Source organism: Oncorhynchus masou, chromosome 25 (assembly GCF_036934945.1).
Source record: "Oncorhynchus masou masou isolate Uvic2021 chromosome 25, UVic_Omas_1.1, whole genome shotgun sequence".
NCBI classification, from domain to species: Eukaryota; Metazoa; Chordata; class Actinopteri; order Salmoniformes; family Salmonidae; genus Oncorhynchus; species Oncorhynchus masou.
Window position 1 is genome coordinate 24,855,557 of NC_088236.1, and position 12,932 is coordinate 24,868,488.

At 49.1% G+C, this 12,932-nt stretch overlaps 1 protein-coding gene across 1 annotated transcript in view; it reads left to right on the plus strand.

Moving 5' to 3' along the window:
• Nucleotides 1-12,932, plus strand: part of gpat2 (glycerol-3-phosphate acyltransferase 2, mitochondrial) — a 67,087-nt gene that overhangs the window by 19,553 nt on the left and 34,602 nt on the right. Inside the window, exons 5-6 of the mRNA XM_064936979.1 lie at nucleotides 2,286-2,408; nucleotides 12,179-12,278. Coding sequence (XP_064793051.1) covers nucleotides 2,286-2,408; nucleotides 12,179-12,278 — 223 coding nt within the window. The remainder of the gene's footprint in view (nucleotides 1-2,285; nucleotides 2,409-12,178; nucleotides 12,279-12,932) is intronic.

Sequence of the window (12,932 nt, forward strand, 5' to 3'; positions counted from 1 at the left end):
CTAGCTTGCATGGTTATTGGTGTGGAATTTTTGGGATCCTCTCTGAAGTTTTGGAGACTTCAATATATCCAGACCCGCTTCTGATAATCCTGGGAGTATCTGAGTCCCTAAACGGATTAACCAACCCCCAAAAACAACTAATCTCGTACGGTCTCATTTCGGCAAAAAAACTCATCTTGTTGTTTTGGAAAAGGAGGGAAGCGCCCTCTACCAAATTATGGCTCAGTGAATTGGCAAACACTGTACACTTAGAAAGAATTAGATATATTCTGAACAATAAATGATCAACATTTGATCAAATCTGGCAGCCTTTCCTCTCCTACTTGGACGAGTCGGCGCTGTGAATTTGTACTTATTAACGCACTCTCAACTGTAATATTTTAATCTACCTTTGGGCAGCATGTGCTGGCCCTGCCACTCGAGCAGTTGGGGGGGGGGGGGATAAGTCTTTCTTTCTACATGTCCTTGTTTTGTATGTCGTGTTTTGTATTATTTGTTTCGCACCCAGGGCTCTGGGTCTTGTTGTTCCTGAATGCTCTTTTATGTTTAGATAAGAATTGTATACCTGTCTTGTATACCTATACACCATTCTTGTGTGTGTTTTAATAAAAAATGTTTGGGGGGGAGAAAAAAAAGTACATTAATTTCCAATGAAACGCTGAGTTTGCTGTGCAGCATTGTGTTGCAGTTGCAGTGCTTTCGGTGTGGTGCAGATGTTGGATTTATGGAACGTATGCGTTAAACCATGTGTAGACGGCTTGACAGATATGGTAGCAGAAGGTGAATTTTACTGTAGGTGAATGTAACTTTTGTTGCACACATCCAGATGATGCTGCATACTATTTTGCGCATTGACGCTGTCGGTGTGTTCGAAGCGTAAACTTGCAAGCTCTACCCAACAGTACAGTTATCACTAAAAAAATAGTATAGCAAAAATGGATCGCTCCTACAGACATATAACAAATGGATCGCTATGTATCAAAACTCTCTCTCTCTGGAAAAAACAAGACCACATTAATTGAAAACCACTGGGACCAGCAGATACTCACATGCCAGTTTTAGGTACACCACCCCGTTCACGAAAATGGTTTGCTCCTACGTACAGTGAGTCAATGTTAGAATAGGCAAAACGAGTGGCTTAAGCGACTTTGACCGTGGTATGATCGTCGGTGCCAGGCGTGCCAGATCCAGTAACTCAAACGAATGCCCTCCTTGGCCTTTCTTCATGACCGTGTGTAGGGTTTACTAAGAAGGGTGCGACAAACAAAAAACATCCAGTCAGCGGCAGTCCTGTGGGCGAAAACAGCTTGTTGAGAGGTCAAAGGAGAATGGCAAAAATCATACAAGCTAACAGGTGGGCCACAAACGGATAAATAACGGTGCAGTACAACAATTGTGGGCAGAACGGCATCTCGTAATGCATAACGTCCCGATCCTCGTCACGGATGATCTATTGCAGCAGACGACCACATCGGGTTACACTCCTGTCAGCTAAAAACTAGACGAATCGGCTCCAGTAGGCACACGATCACCAACACTGGACAATTGAGTGGAAAAACATTGCCTAGTCCGACGAATCTTGGTTTGTGGTGCATCATGCTGGATGACAGTCACGATTTGGCGTAAGCCGCATTAGTCCATGGCCCCATCCTGGTTCGTACAGGCTGGTAGTGGAATTGTGTGGGGAATGTTTTCATGGCACACGATAGGTCCCTTGATACCAATTGAGCAACGAACATTTCCGACACCTTGTAGAATCCTTGTCCTGAATAATTCAGGTTGTTCTGGAGGCAGAGGGGGTCCGACCCAGTACTAGATGGGTGTACCTTATAAACTGTCCGGTGAGTGTATAAATGTGAACGGGAGTAATAGTGGCCAATAGCAGGATAAAATGGATAGATAATGGCAATCAATGAACAGCATCAAAGTGGAAATAATAAATACAATCATTAAGGATTTTAGCAGGAGTGTAGGTGTGAGGGTGAGTAGTAGTTGTTAGCCTTTTAACAGTCTTATGGTCAGGGGATAAAAACTGTAAGAGTCTGTCGTTCTGAGCTTTGATGCACCGGTACCATCATGGCGAACAGTCCATGTCTCGGGTGGCTGGAGTCTTTAGCCATTTTCTGGCCTTTCTCAGACACCCCCTTTCATGTACGTCCTTTATGGCTGGAAGCTCACCCAAGCTCACCCCAAGTGGATATGTGTATGCATACGTGTTTGTGCACATGTTAAGTAAAATGGCTGTTTTGTCCTGTTGCCTATCCCAACGTGTGTGTGTGTTTCAGGGTTCAGAAGGCTCTCTCCTCACCAGACATAGCACCAGCAGGGGGAGACACCTGGGGTTCACTCACCCACCTTACCCCCTACATCCCCCTCATCAACACCTGCATCTCTCCACAGCTTCTACGGTGGGTCTGTCTGTCCGGCAGTGGATGCGTCCCAAAAGGCCCATAAGAGCCCTATCAAAAGTAGGGAATAGGGTGCCATTTGGGATTAACTCTGTCTGTTCCATAAATCTTGGAATTTGTTTTTGGAATACCATTGTCATTGAAATCCTGTCTTGGAGTTAATTTGACCTGCCTTCTGAATTTCACTGCCTTTCAGATTCCGTAGATGGTGGAATATAATGTAGTCCTAGATGGAATTGAAAATTCTCTTTTCAATTTCATCCCCAGTAGATATACTCGGTCATTGGAATTCTATTGTGGTTGTCTTTAAAATCTGTCTACTTCTCCACCCGCGCTCCTCCCCCCCACAACTTCCATCTAATTTCCAGCCAGTGTCATCTGACCCTCTTTATCTCCTCTCTCTTTCTACCCCTCCCCCTCCGGGTAAATCCATTTGAATTCATTTACTTTTTCATAGCATCCCTTTTGATTTCAACACAACTTTCCATGTTTGTCCATTGTAGAAGTGCTCTAAAGGTGACTTTTTGGACATTCAGGCTATAAATGTCTTCATCACTGGAAAATCTAAAAGTTTGATATCATTTAAAAGCTTACAAACGGGTTGTCAAACTACAAAGAACTGATTAAAGTGATTAAATTCAAATGGGTTTACCCCGTGCTTTCTCCATATCAGTGTCATGTTTCTCCTATCTTTCCCCCACAAACACTATCTTTAGAATTAGAGCACTCCTGAGAGCTCTGTAAAGCACTTTGTGACAACTGCTGAGGTTGAAAGGGGTTTATAAAATTAAATGAATAATTCATTGATAGAGCTCACATACAGCTATATTTTTATGGTATGTTTCTCTCCAGGCTGGGTGTTGCTGAATGGGTCTCTCTCTTTCTCCCTCCCCCCCAGACTGGTAGGTTGCGTGTTGCTGAAGGTGTTTGTCTCTCTCTCCAGGCTGAGTGTTGCTGAAGGTGTTTGTCTCTCTCTCCAGGCTGAGTGTTGCTGAAGGGGTTTCTCTCTCTCTTCAGGCTGAGTGTTGCTGAAGGGGTTTTCTCTCTCTCTCTCTTCAGGCTGAGTGTTGCTGAAGGGGTTTTTCTCTCTCTCTCCAGGCTGAGTGTTGCTGAAGGGGTTTCTCTCTCTCTCCAGGCTGAGTGTTGCTGAAGGGGTTTTTCTCTCTCTCTCTCTTCAGGCTGAGTGTTGCTGAAGGGGTTTTTCTCTCTCTCTCTTCAGGCTGAGTGTTGCTGAAGGGGTTTTCTCTCTCTCTCTTCAGGCTGAGTGTTGCTGAAGGGGTTTTTCTCTCTCTCTCTCTTCAGGCTGAGTGTTGCTGAAGGGGTCTCTCTCTTCAGGCTGAGTGTTGCTGAAGGGGTTTCTCTCTCTCTTCAGGCTGAGTGTTGCTGAAGGGGTTTTTCTCTCTCTCCAGGCTGAGTGTTGCTGAAGGGGTTTCTCTCTCTCTTCAGGCTGAGTGTTGCTGAAGGGGTTTCTCTCTCTCTCCAGGCTGAGTGTTGCTGAAGGGGTTTCTCTCTCTCTCTCCAGGCTGAGTGTTGCTGTCTCTCTTCAGGCTGAGTGTTGCTGAAGGGGTTTCTCTCTCTCTCTCCAGGCTGAGTGTTGCTGAAGGGGTTTTTCTCTCTCTCTCTCTCCAGGCTGAGTGTTGCTGAAGGGGTTTTTCTCTCTCTCTCTTCAGGCTGAGTGTTGCTGAAGGGGTTTTCTCTCTCTCTCCAGGCTGAGTGTTGCTGAAGGGGTTTTTCTTTCTCTCTCTCTCTCTTCAGGCTGAGTGTTGCTGAAGGGGTTTTCTCTCTCTTCCAGGCTGAGTGTTGCTGAAGGGGTTTTTCTCTCTCTCTCTCCAGGCTGAGTGTTGCTGAAGGGGTTTCTCTCTCTCTCTCCAGGCTGAGTGTTGCTGAAGGGGTTTCTCTCTCTCTCTCCAGGCTGAGTGTTGCTGAAGGGGTTTTTCTCTCTCTCTCAGGCTGAGTGTTGCTGAAGGGGTTTTTCTCTCTCTTCAGGCTGAGTGTTGCTGAAGGGGTTTTTCTCTCTCTCTCTTCAGGCTGAGTGTTGCTGAAGGGGTTTTCTCTCTCTCTCTAGGCTGAGTGTTGCTGAATGGGTTTTTCTCTCTCTCTCTTCAGGCTGAGTGTTGCTGAAGGGGTTTTCTCTCTCTCCAGGCTGAGTGTTGCTGAAGGGGTTTCTCTCTCTCTCCAGGCTGAGTGTTGCTGAAGGGGTTTTTCTCTCTCTCTCTTCAGGCTGAGTGTTGCTGAAGGGGTTTTTCTCTCTCTCTCCAGGCTGAGTGTTGCTGAAGGGGTTTTTCTCTCTCTCTCTCTCTCTCTCTCTCTCTGTCCAGGCTGAGTGTTGCTGAAGGGGTTTTTCTCTCTCTCTCTCAGGCTGAGTGTTGCTGAAGGGGTTTGTCTCTCTCTCCAGGCTGAGTGTTGCTGAAGGGGTTTTTCTCTCTCTCTCCAGGCTGAGTGTTGCTGAAGGGGTTTTTCTCTCTCTCTCCAGGCTGAGTGTTGCTGAAGGGGTTTCTCTCTCTCTCTCTCCAGGCTGAGTGTTGCTGAAGGGGTTTCTCTCTCTCTCCAGGCTGAGTGTTGCTGAAGGGGTTTCTCTCTCTCTTCAGTCTGAGTGTTGCTGAAGGGGTTTTCTCTCTCTCTCTTCAGGCTGAGTGTTGCTGAAGGGGGTTTTCTCTCTCTCTCTCCAGGCTGAGTGTTGCTGAAGGGGTTTCTCTCTCTCTCTTCAGGCTGAGTGTTGCTGAAGGGGTTTTTCTCTCTCTCTCTTCAGGCTGAGTGTTGCTGAAGGGGTTTTTCTCTCTCTCTCCAGGCTGAGTGTTGCTGAAGGGGTTTTTCTCTCTCTCTCTCCAGGCTGAGTGTTGCTGAAGGGGTTTTTCTCTCTCTCTCCAGGCTGAGTGTTGCTGAAGGGGTTTTTCTCTCTCTCTTCAGGCTGAGTGTTGCTGAAGGGGTTTTTCTCTCTCTCTCTTCAGGCTGAGTGTTGCTGAAGGGGTTTTTCTCTCTCTCTCTTCAGGCTGAGTGTTGCTGAAGGGGTTTCTCTCTCTCTCCAGGCTGAGTGTTGCTGAAGGGGTTTTTCTCTCTCTCTCCAGGCTGAGTGTTGCTGAAGGGGTTTTTCTCTCTCTCTCTTCAGGCTGAGTGTTGCTGAAGGGGTTTTTATCTCTCTCTCTAGGCTGAGTGTTGCTGAAGGGGTTTTTCTCTCTCTCTCTCCAGGCTGAGTGTTGCTGAAGGGGTTTTTCTCTCTCTCTCTCTCCAGGCTGAGTGTTGCTGAAGGGGTTTTTCTCTCTCTCTCTCCAGGCTGAGTGTTGCTGAAGGGGTTTCTCTCTCTCTCTTCAGGCTGAGTGTTGCTGAAGGGGTTTCTCTCTCTCTCCAGGCTGAGTGTTGCTGAAGGGGGTTTTCTCTCTCTCTCTTCAGGCTGAGTGTTGCTGAAGGGGGTTTTCTCTCTCTCTCTTCAGGCTGAGTGTTGCTGAAGGGGTTTTCTCTCTCTCTCCAGGCTGAGTGTTGCTGAAGGGGTTTTTCTCTCTCTCTCAGGCTGAGTGTTGCTGAAGGGGTTTCTCTCTCTCTCCAGGCTGAGTGTTGCTGAAGGGGTTTTTCTCTCTCTCTTCAGGCTGAGTGTTGCTGAAGGGGTTTTTCTCTCTCTCTCTTCAGGCTGAGTGTTGCTGAAGGGGTTTCTCTCTCTCTTCAGGCTGAGTGTTGCTGAAGGGGGTTTTCTCTCTCTCTCTTCAGGCTGAGTGTTGCTGAAGGGGGTTTTCTCTCTCTCTCTCCAGGCTGAGTGTTGCTGAAGGGGTTTCTCTCTCTCTTCAGTCTGAGTGTTGCTGAAGGGGGTTTTCTCTCTCTCTTCAGTCTGAGTGTTGCTGAAGGGGTTTTCTCTCTCTCTCCAGGCTGAGTGTTGCTGAAGGGGGTTTTCTCTCTCTCTTCAGTCTGAGTGTTGCTGAAGGTGTTTGTCTCTCTCTCCAGGCTGAGTGTTGCTGAAGGGGTTTCTCTCTCTCTTCAGTCTGAGTGTTGCTGAAGGGGGTTTTCTCTCTCTCTTCAGTCTGAGTGTTGCTGAAGGGGGTTTTCTCTCTCTCTCCAGGCTGAGTGTTGCTGAAGGGGTTTCTCTCTCTCTCTCTTCAGGCTGAGTGTTGCTGAAGGGGTTTCTCTCTCTCTTCAGGCTGAGTGTTGCTGAAGGGGTTTTTCTCTCTCTCTCCAGGCTGAGTGTTGCTGAAGGGGTTTCTCTCTCTCTCCAGGCTGAGTGTTGCTGAAGGGGTTTCTCTCTCTCTCTCCAGGCTGAGTGTTGCTGAAGGGGTTTTTCTCTCTCTCAGGCTGAGTGTTGCTGAAGGGGTTTTTCTCTCTCTCTCTTCAGGCTGAGTGTTGCTGAAGGGGTTTTTCTCTCTCTCTCTTCAGGCTGAGTGTTGCTGAAGGGGTTTTTCTCTCCCTCTCTAGGCTGAGTGTTGCTGAATGGGTTTTTCTCTCTCTCTCTTCAGGCTGAGTGTTGCTGAAGGGGGTTTTCTCTCTCTCCAGGCTGAGTGTTGCTGAAGGGGTTTCTCTCTCTCTCCAGGCTGAGTGTTGCTGAAGGGGTTTTTCTCTCTCTCTTCAGGCTGAGTGTTGCTGAAGGGGTTTTTCTCTCTCTCTCCAGGCTGAGTGTTGCTGAAGGGGTTTTTCTCTCTCTCTCTCTCTCTCTCTCTCTCTCTCTGTCCAGGCTGAGTGTTGCTGAAGGGGTTTTTCTCTCTCTCTCTCCAGGCTGAGTGTTGCTGAAGGGGTTTTTCTCTCTCTCTCCAGGCTGAGTGTTGCTGAAGGGGTTTTTCTCTCTCTCTCCAGGCTGAGTGTTGCTGAAGGGGTTTTTCTCTCTCTCTCCAGGCTGAGTGTTGCTGAAGGGGTTTCTCTCTCTCTCTCTCCAGGCTGAGTGTTGCTGAAGGGGTTTCTCTCTCTCTCCAGGCTGAGTGTTGCTGAAGGGGTTTCTCTCTCTCTTCAGTCTGAGTGTTGCTGAAGGGGTTTCTCTCTCTCTCTCCAGGCTGAGTGTTGCTGAAGGGGTTTTTCTCTCTCTCTCTCCAGGCTGAGTGTTGCTGAAGGGGTTTCTCTCTCTCTCTCTTCAGGCTGAGTGTTGCTGAAGGGGTTTTTCTCTCTCTTCAGGCTGAGTGTTGCTGAAGGGGTTTTTCTCTCTCTCTCTCCAGGCTGAGTGTTGCTGAAGGGGTTTTTCTCTCTCTCTCCAGGCTGAGTGTTGCTGAAGGGGTTTTTCTCTCTCTCTCCAGGCTGAGTGTTGCTGAAGGGGTTTTTCTCTCTCTCTTCAGGCTGAGTGTTGCTGAAGGGGTTTTTCTCTCTCTCTCTTCAGGCTGAGTGTTGCTGAAGGGGTTTTTCTCTCTCTCTCTTCAGTCTGAGTGTTGCTGAAGGGGTTTCTCTCTCTCTCCAGGCTGAGTGTTGCTGAAGGGGTTTTTCTCTCTCTCTCTCCAGGCTGAGTGTTGCTGAAGGGGTTTTTCTCTCTCTCTTTACAGGCTGAGTGTTGCTGAAGGGGTTTTTATCTCTCTCTCAGGCTGAGTGTTGCTGAAGGGGTTTTCTCTCTCTCTCCAGGCTGAGTGTTGCTGAAGGGGTTTTTCTCTCTCTCTCTCCAGGCTGAGTGTTGCTGAAGGGGTTTTTCTCTCTCTCTCTCCAGGCTGAGTGTTGCTGAAGGGGTTTCTCTCTCTCTTCAGGCTGAGTGTTGCTGAAGGGGTTTCTCTCTCTCTCTTCAGGCTGAGTGTTGCTGAAGGGGTTTTCTCTCTCTCTTCAGGCTGAGTGTTGCTGAAGGGGGTTTTCTCTCTCTCTCTCAGGCTGAGTGTTGCTGAAGGGGGTTTTCTCTCTCTCTCTCCAGGCTGAGTGTTGCTGAAGGGGGTTTTCTCTCTCTCTCTCCAGGCTGAGTGTTGCTGAAGGGGTTTCTCTCTCTCTCCAGGCTGAGTGTTGCTGAAGGGGTTTTTCTCTCTCTCTTCAGGCTGAGTGTTGCTGAAGGGGTTTTTCTCTCTCTCTCTCTTCAGGCTGAGTGTTGCTGAAGGGGTTTCTCTCTCTCTTCAGGCTGAGTGTTGCTGAAGGGGTTTTCTCTCTCTCTTCAGGCTGAGTGTTGCTGAAGGGGTTTTCTCTCTCTCTCTCCAGGCTGAGTGTTGCTGAAGGGGTTTCTCTCTCTCTTCAGTCTGAGTGTTGCTGAAGGGGGTTTTCTCTCTCTCTTCAGTCTGAGTGTTGCTGAAGGGGGTTTTCTCTCTCTCTCTCCAGGCTGAGTGTTGCTGAAGGGGGTTTTCTCTCTCTCTTCAGTCTGAGTGTTGCTGAAGGTGTTTGTCTCTCTCTCCAGGCTGAGTGTTGCTGAAGGGGTTTCTCTCTCTCTTCAGTCTGAGTGTTGCTGAAGGGGGTTTTCTCTCTCTCTTCAGTCTGAGTGTTGCTGAAGGGGGTTTTCTCTCTCTCTCCAGGCTGAGTGTTGCTGAAGGGGTTTTTCTCTCTCTCCAGGCTGAGTGTTGCTGAAGGGGTTTTTCTCTCTCCAGGCTGAGTGTTGCTGAAGGGGGTTTTCTCTCTCTCCAGTCTGAGTGTTGCTGAAGGGGTTTTTCTCTCTCTTCAGGCTGAGTGTTGCTGAAGGGGGTTTTCTCTCTCTTCAGGCTGAGTGTTGCTGAAGGGGGTTTTCTCTCTCTCTCTCTCCAGGCTGAGTGTTGCTGAAGGGGTTTTCTCTCTCTTCAGGCTGAGTGTTGCTGAAGGGGTTTTCTCTCTCTCTCAGGCTGAGTGTTGCTGAAGGGGTTTTTCTCTCTCTCAGGCTGAGTGTTGCTGAAGGGGTTTCTCTCTCTCTCAGGCTGAGTGTTGCTGAAGGGGTTTTTCTCTCTCTCTTTCAGGCTGAGTGTTGCTGAAGGGGTTTTCTCTCTCTCTCCAGGCTGAGTGTTGCTGAAGGGGTTTCTCTCTCTCTCCAGGCTGAGTGTTGCTGAAGGGGTTTTCTCTCTCTCTCTTCAGGCTGAGTGTTGCTGAAGGGGTTTTTCTCTCTCTCTCTTCAGGCTGAGTGTTGCTGAAGGGGTTTTTCTCTCTCTCTCCCAGGCTGAGTGTTGCTGAAGGGGTTTCTCTCTCTCTCCAGGCTGAGTGTTGCTGAAGGGGTTTCTCTCTCTCTCTTCAGGCTGAGTGTTGCTGAAGGGGGTTTTCTCTCTCTCTCCAGGCTGAGTGTTGCTGAAGGGGTTTTCTCTCTCCAGGCTGAGTGTTGCTGAAGGGGTTTTCTCTCTCTCTCTTCCAGGCTGAGTGTTGCTGAAGGGGTTTTCTCTCTCTCTCAGGCTGAGTGTTGCTGAAGGGGGTTTTCTCTCTCTCTCCAGGCTGAGTGTTGCTGAAGGGGTTTCTCTCTCTCCAGGCTGAGTGTTGCTGAAGGGGTTTTCTCTCTCTCTCAGGCTGAGTGTTGCTGAAGGGGTTTTCTCTCTCTCTCAGGCTGAGTGTTGCTGAAGGGGTTTTCTCTCTCTCTTCAGGCTGAGTGTTGCTGAAGGGGTTTTCTCTCTCTCCAGGCTGAGTGTTGCTGAAGGGGTTTTTCTCTCTCTCAGGCTGAGTGTTGCTGAAGGGGTTTTCTCTCTTCAGGCTGAGTGTTGCTGAAGGGGTTTTCTCTCTCTCCAGGCTGAGTGTTGCTGAAGGGGTTTCTCTCTCTCTCAGGCTGAGTGTTGCTGAAGGGGTTTTCTCTCTCTTCAGGCTGAGTGTTGCTGAAGGGGTTTTCTCTCTCTCTCTCAGGCTGAGTGTTGCTGAAGGGGTTTTCTCTCTCTCCAGGCTGAGTGTTGCTGAAGGGGTTTTCTCTCTCTCTCTCAGGCTGAGTGTTGCTGAAGGGGTTTTCTCTCTCTTCAGGCTGAGTGTTGCTGAAGGGGTTTTTCTCTCTCTCTCCAGGCTGAGTGTTGCTGAAGGGGTTTTCTCTTCTTCAGGCTGAGTGTTGCTGAAGGGGTTTTCTCTCTCTCTCAGGCTGAGTGTTGCTGAAGGGGTTTTCTCTCTCTCTCAGGCTGAGTGTTGCTGAAGGGGTTTTTCTCTCTCTCAGGCTGAGTGTTGCTGAAGGGGTTTTCTCTCTCTCCAGGCTGAGTGTTGCTGAAGGGGTTTTCTCTCTCTCAGGCTGAGTGTTGCTGAAGGGGTTTTTCTCTCTTCAGGCTGAGTGTTGCTGAAGGGGTTTTTCTCTCTCTCAGGCTGAGTGTTGCTGAAGGGGTTTTCTCTCTCTCTCCAGGCTGAGTGTTGCTGAAGGGGTTTCTCTCTCTCTTCAGGCTGAGTGTTGCTGAAGGGGTTTTCTCTCTCTCTCAGGCTGAGTGTTGCTGAAGGGGTTTTCTCTCTCTCTCCAGGCTGAGTGTTGCTGAAGGGGTTTTCTCTCTCTCAGGCTGAGTGTTGCTGAAGGGGTTTTTCTCTCTCTCTTCAGGCTGAGTGTTGCTGAAGGGGGTTTTCTCTCTCTCTCTCCAGGCTGAGTGTTGCTGAAGGGGTTTTCTCTCTCTTCAGGCTGAGTGTTGCTGAAGGGGTTTTTCTCTCTCTCTCTCCAGGCTGAGTGTTGCTGAAGGGGTTTCTCTCTCTCTCCAGGCTGAGTGTTGCTGAAGGGGGTTTTCTCTCTCTCTTCAGTCTGAGTGTTGCTGAAGGGGGTTTTCTCTCTCTCTCTCCAGGCTGAGTGTTGCTGAAGGGGTTTTTCTCTCTCCAGGCTGAGTGTTGCTGAAGGGGGTTTTCTCTCTCTCCAGGCTGAGTGTTGCTGAAGGGGTTTTCTCTCTCTCTCCAGGCTGAGTGTTGCTGAAGGGGTTTTTCTCTCTTCAGGCTGAGTGTTGCTGAAGGGGTTTGTCTCTCTCTCCAGGCTGAGTGTTGCTGAAGGGGTTTTTCTCTCTCTCTTCAGGCTGAGTGTTGCTGAAGGGGTTTTCTCTCTCTCTCAGGCTGAGTGTTGCTGAAGGGGTTTTTCTCTCTCTCTCTTCAGGCTGAGTGTTGCTGAAGGGGGCTTTGCTGAAGGGGTTTTTCTCTCTCTCTCTTCAGGCTGAGTGTTGCTGAAGGGGTTTTTCTCTCTCTCTCTCAGGCTGAGTGTTGCTGAAGGGGTTTTTCTCTCTCTTCAGGCTGAGTGTTGCTGAAGGGGGTTTTCTCTCTCTTCAGGCTGAGTGTTGCTGAAGGGGGTTTTCTCTCTCTCTCTCAGGCTGAGTGTTGCTGAAGGGGTTTTTCTCTCTCTCTCCAGGCTGAGTGTTGCTGAAGGGGTTTTCTCTCTCTCTTCAGGCTGAGTGTTGCTGAAGGGGTTTTTCTCTCTCTCTCTCAGGCTGAGTGTTGCTGAAGGGGTTTTTCTCTCTCTCTCCAGGCTGAGTGTTGCTGAAGGGGTTTTTCTCTCTCTCAGGCTGAGTGTTGCTGAAGGGGTTTCTCTCTCTCTCTCAGGCTGAGTGTTGCTGAAGGGGTTTTCTCTCTCTCTTCAGGCTGAGTGTTGCTGAAGGGGGTTTTCTCTCTCTCTCTCCAGGCTGAGTGTTGCTGAAGGGGGTTTTCTCTCTCTCTCTCCAGGCTGAGTGTTGCTGAAGGGGTTTCTCTCTCTCTTCAGGCTGAGTGTTGCTGAAGGGGGTTTTCTCTCTCTCTCTCCAGGCTGAGTGTTGCTGAAGGGGTTTCTCTCTCTCTCCAGGCTGAGTGTTGCTGAAGGGGGTTTTCTCTCTCTCTCTTCAGGCTGAGTGTTGCTGAAGGGGGTTTTCTCTCTCTCTCTTCAGGCTGTGTTGCTGAAGGGGTTTCTCTCTCTCTCTCTCTCTCCAGGCTGAGTGTTGCTGAAGGGGTTTCTCTCTCTCTCCAGGCTGGTAGGCTGAGTGTTGCTGAAGGGGTCTCTCTCTCTCTCCAGGCTGGTAGGCTGAGTGTTGCTAAAGGGGTCTCTCTCTCTCCAGGCTGGTCGGCTGGGTGTTGCTGAAGGCGTTTGGGTCAGTGTTCTGCAGTGTTCAGGTCAACCTGAACCACATGGCTCCCCTGCACAGAGCCTCAAAGCAGGTACTCACTCACACACGCACACACTGTCATACAGACATTTTCATATGTACCCATAGGTATGAGGGTCTTTCTTTGCCTGGTTACCCAAACTCCTTGCTCCGGCCAAATGCTATGCCACGCCCATGGATGTTAGAGGCTGGATCTGAGTACCTCCCCGACTATTTCTAGAACTCAAAGACATTTGAACCTTTCTTAGTGGTCCTAGAAACTGATGCGTTGGGCCAGAGCCAGAACGCACATGGGTAAAGCTGCGTTTTGAAAATTCGTAATTGCCGTTGATACTCTGACTTTATTTTGTACAACACCCCTCATTTTGACGTCACCACAAACGACTTCAACGATGGCAGTCTGACTGAAGTATGTAGTTGAACATAGAGCAGCGGAATAATTCAGTTTGAGTTGTCAGACAAGGTCGTTCTAGGGCTCTATATTAAATCAATAGTGATGGGGCTCCCGAGTGGCGCAGCGGTCTAAGGCACATCTGTCACTACAGACCCTGGTTCGAATCCAGGCTGTATCACAACTGGCCGTGATTGGGAGTCCCATAGGGTGGCACACAATTGGCCCAGCGTCGTCCGGGTTTGGACCGGTGTAGGCCGTCATTATAAATAAGAATTTGTTCTTAACTGACATGGCTAGTTAAATAAAGGTTAA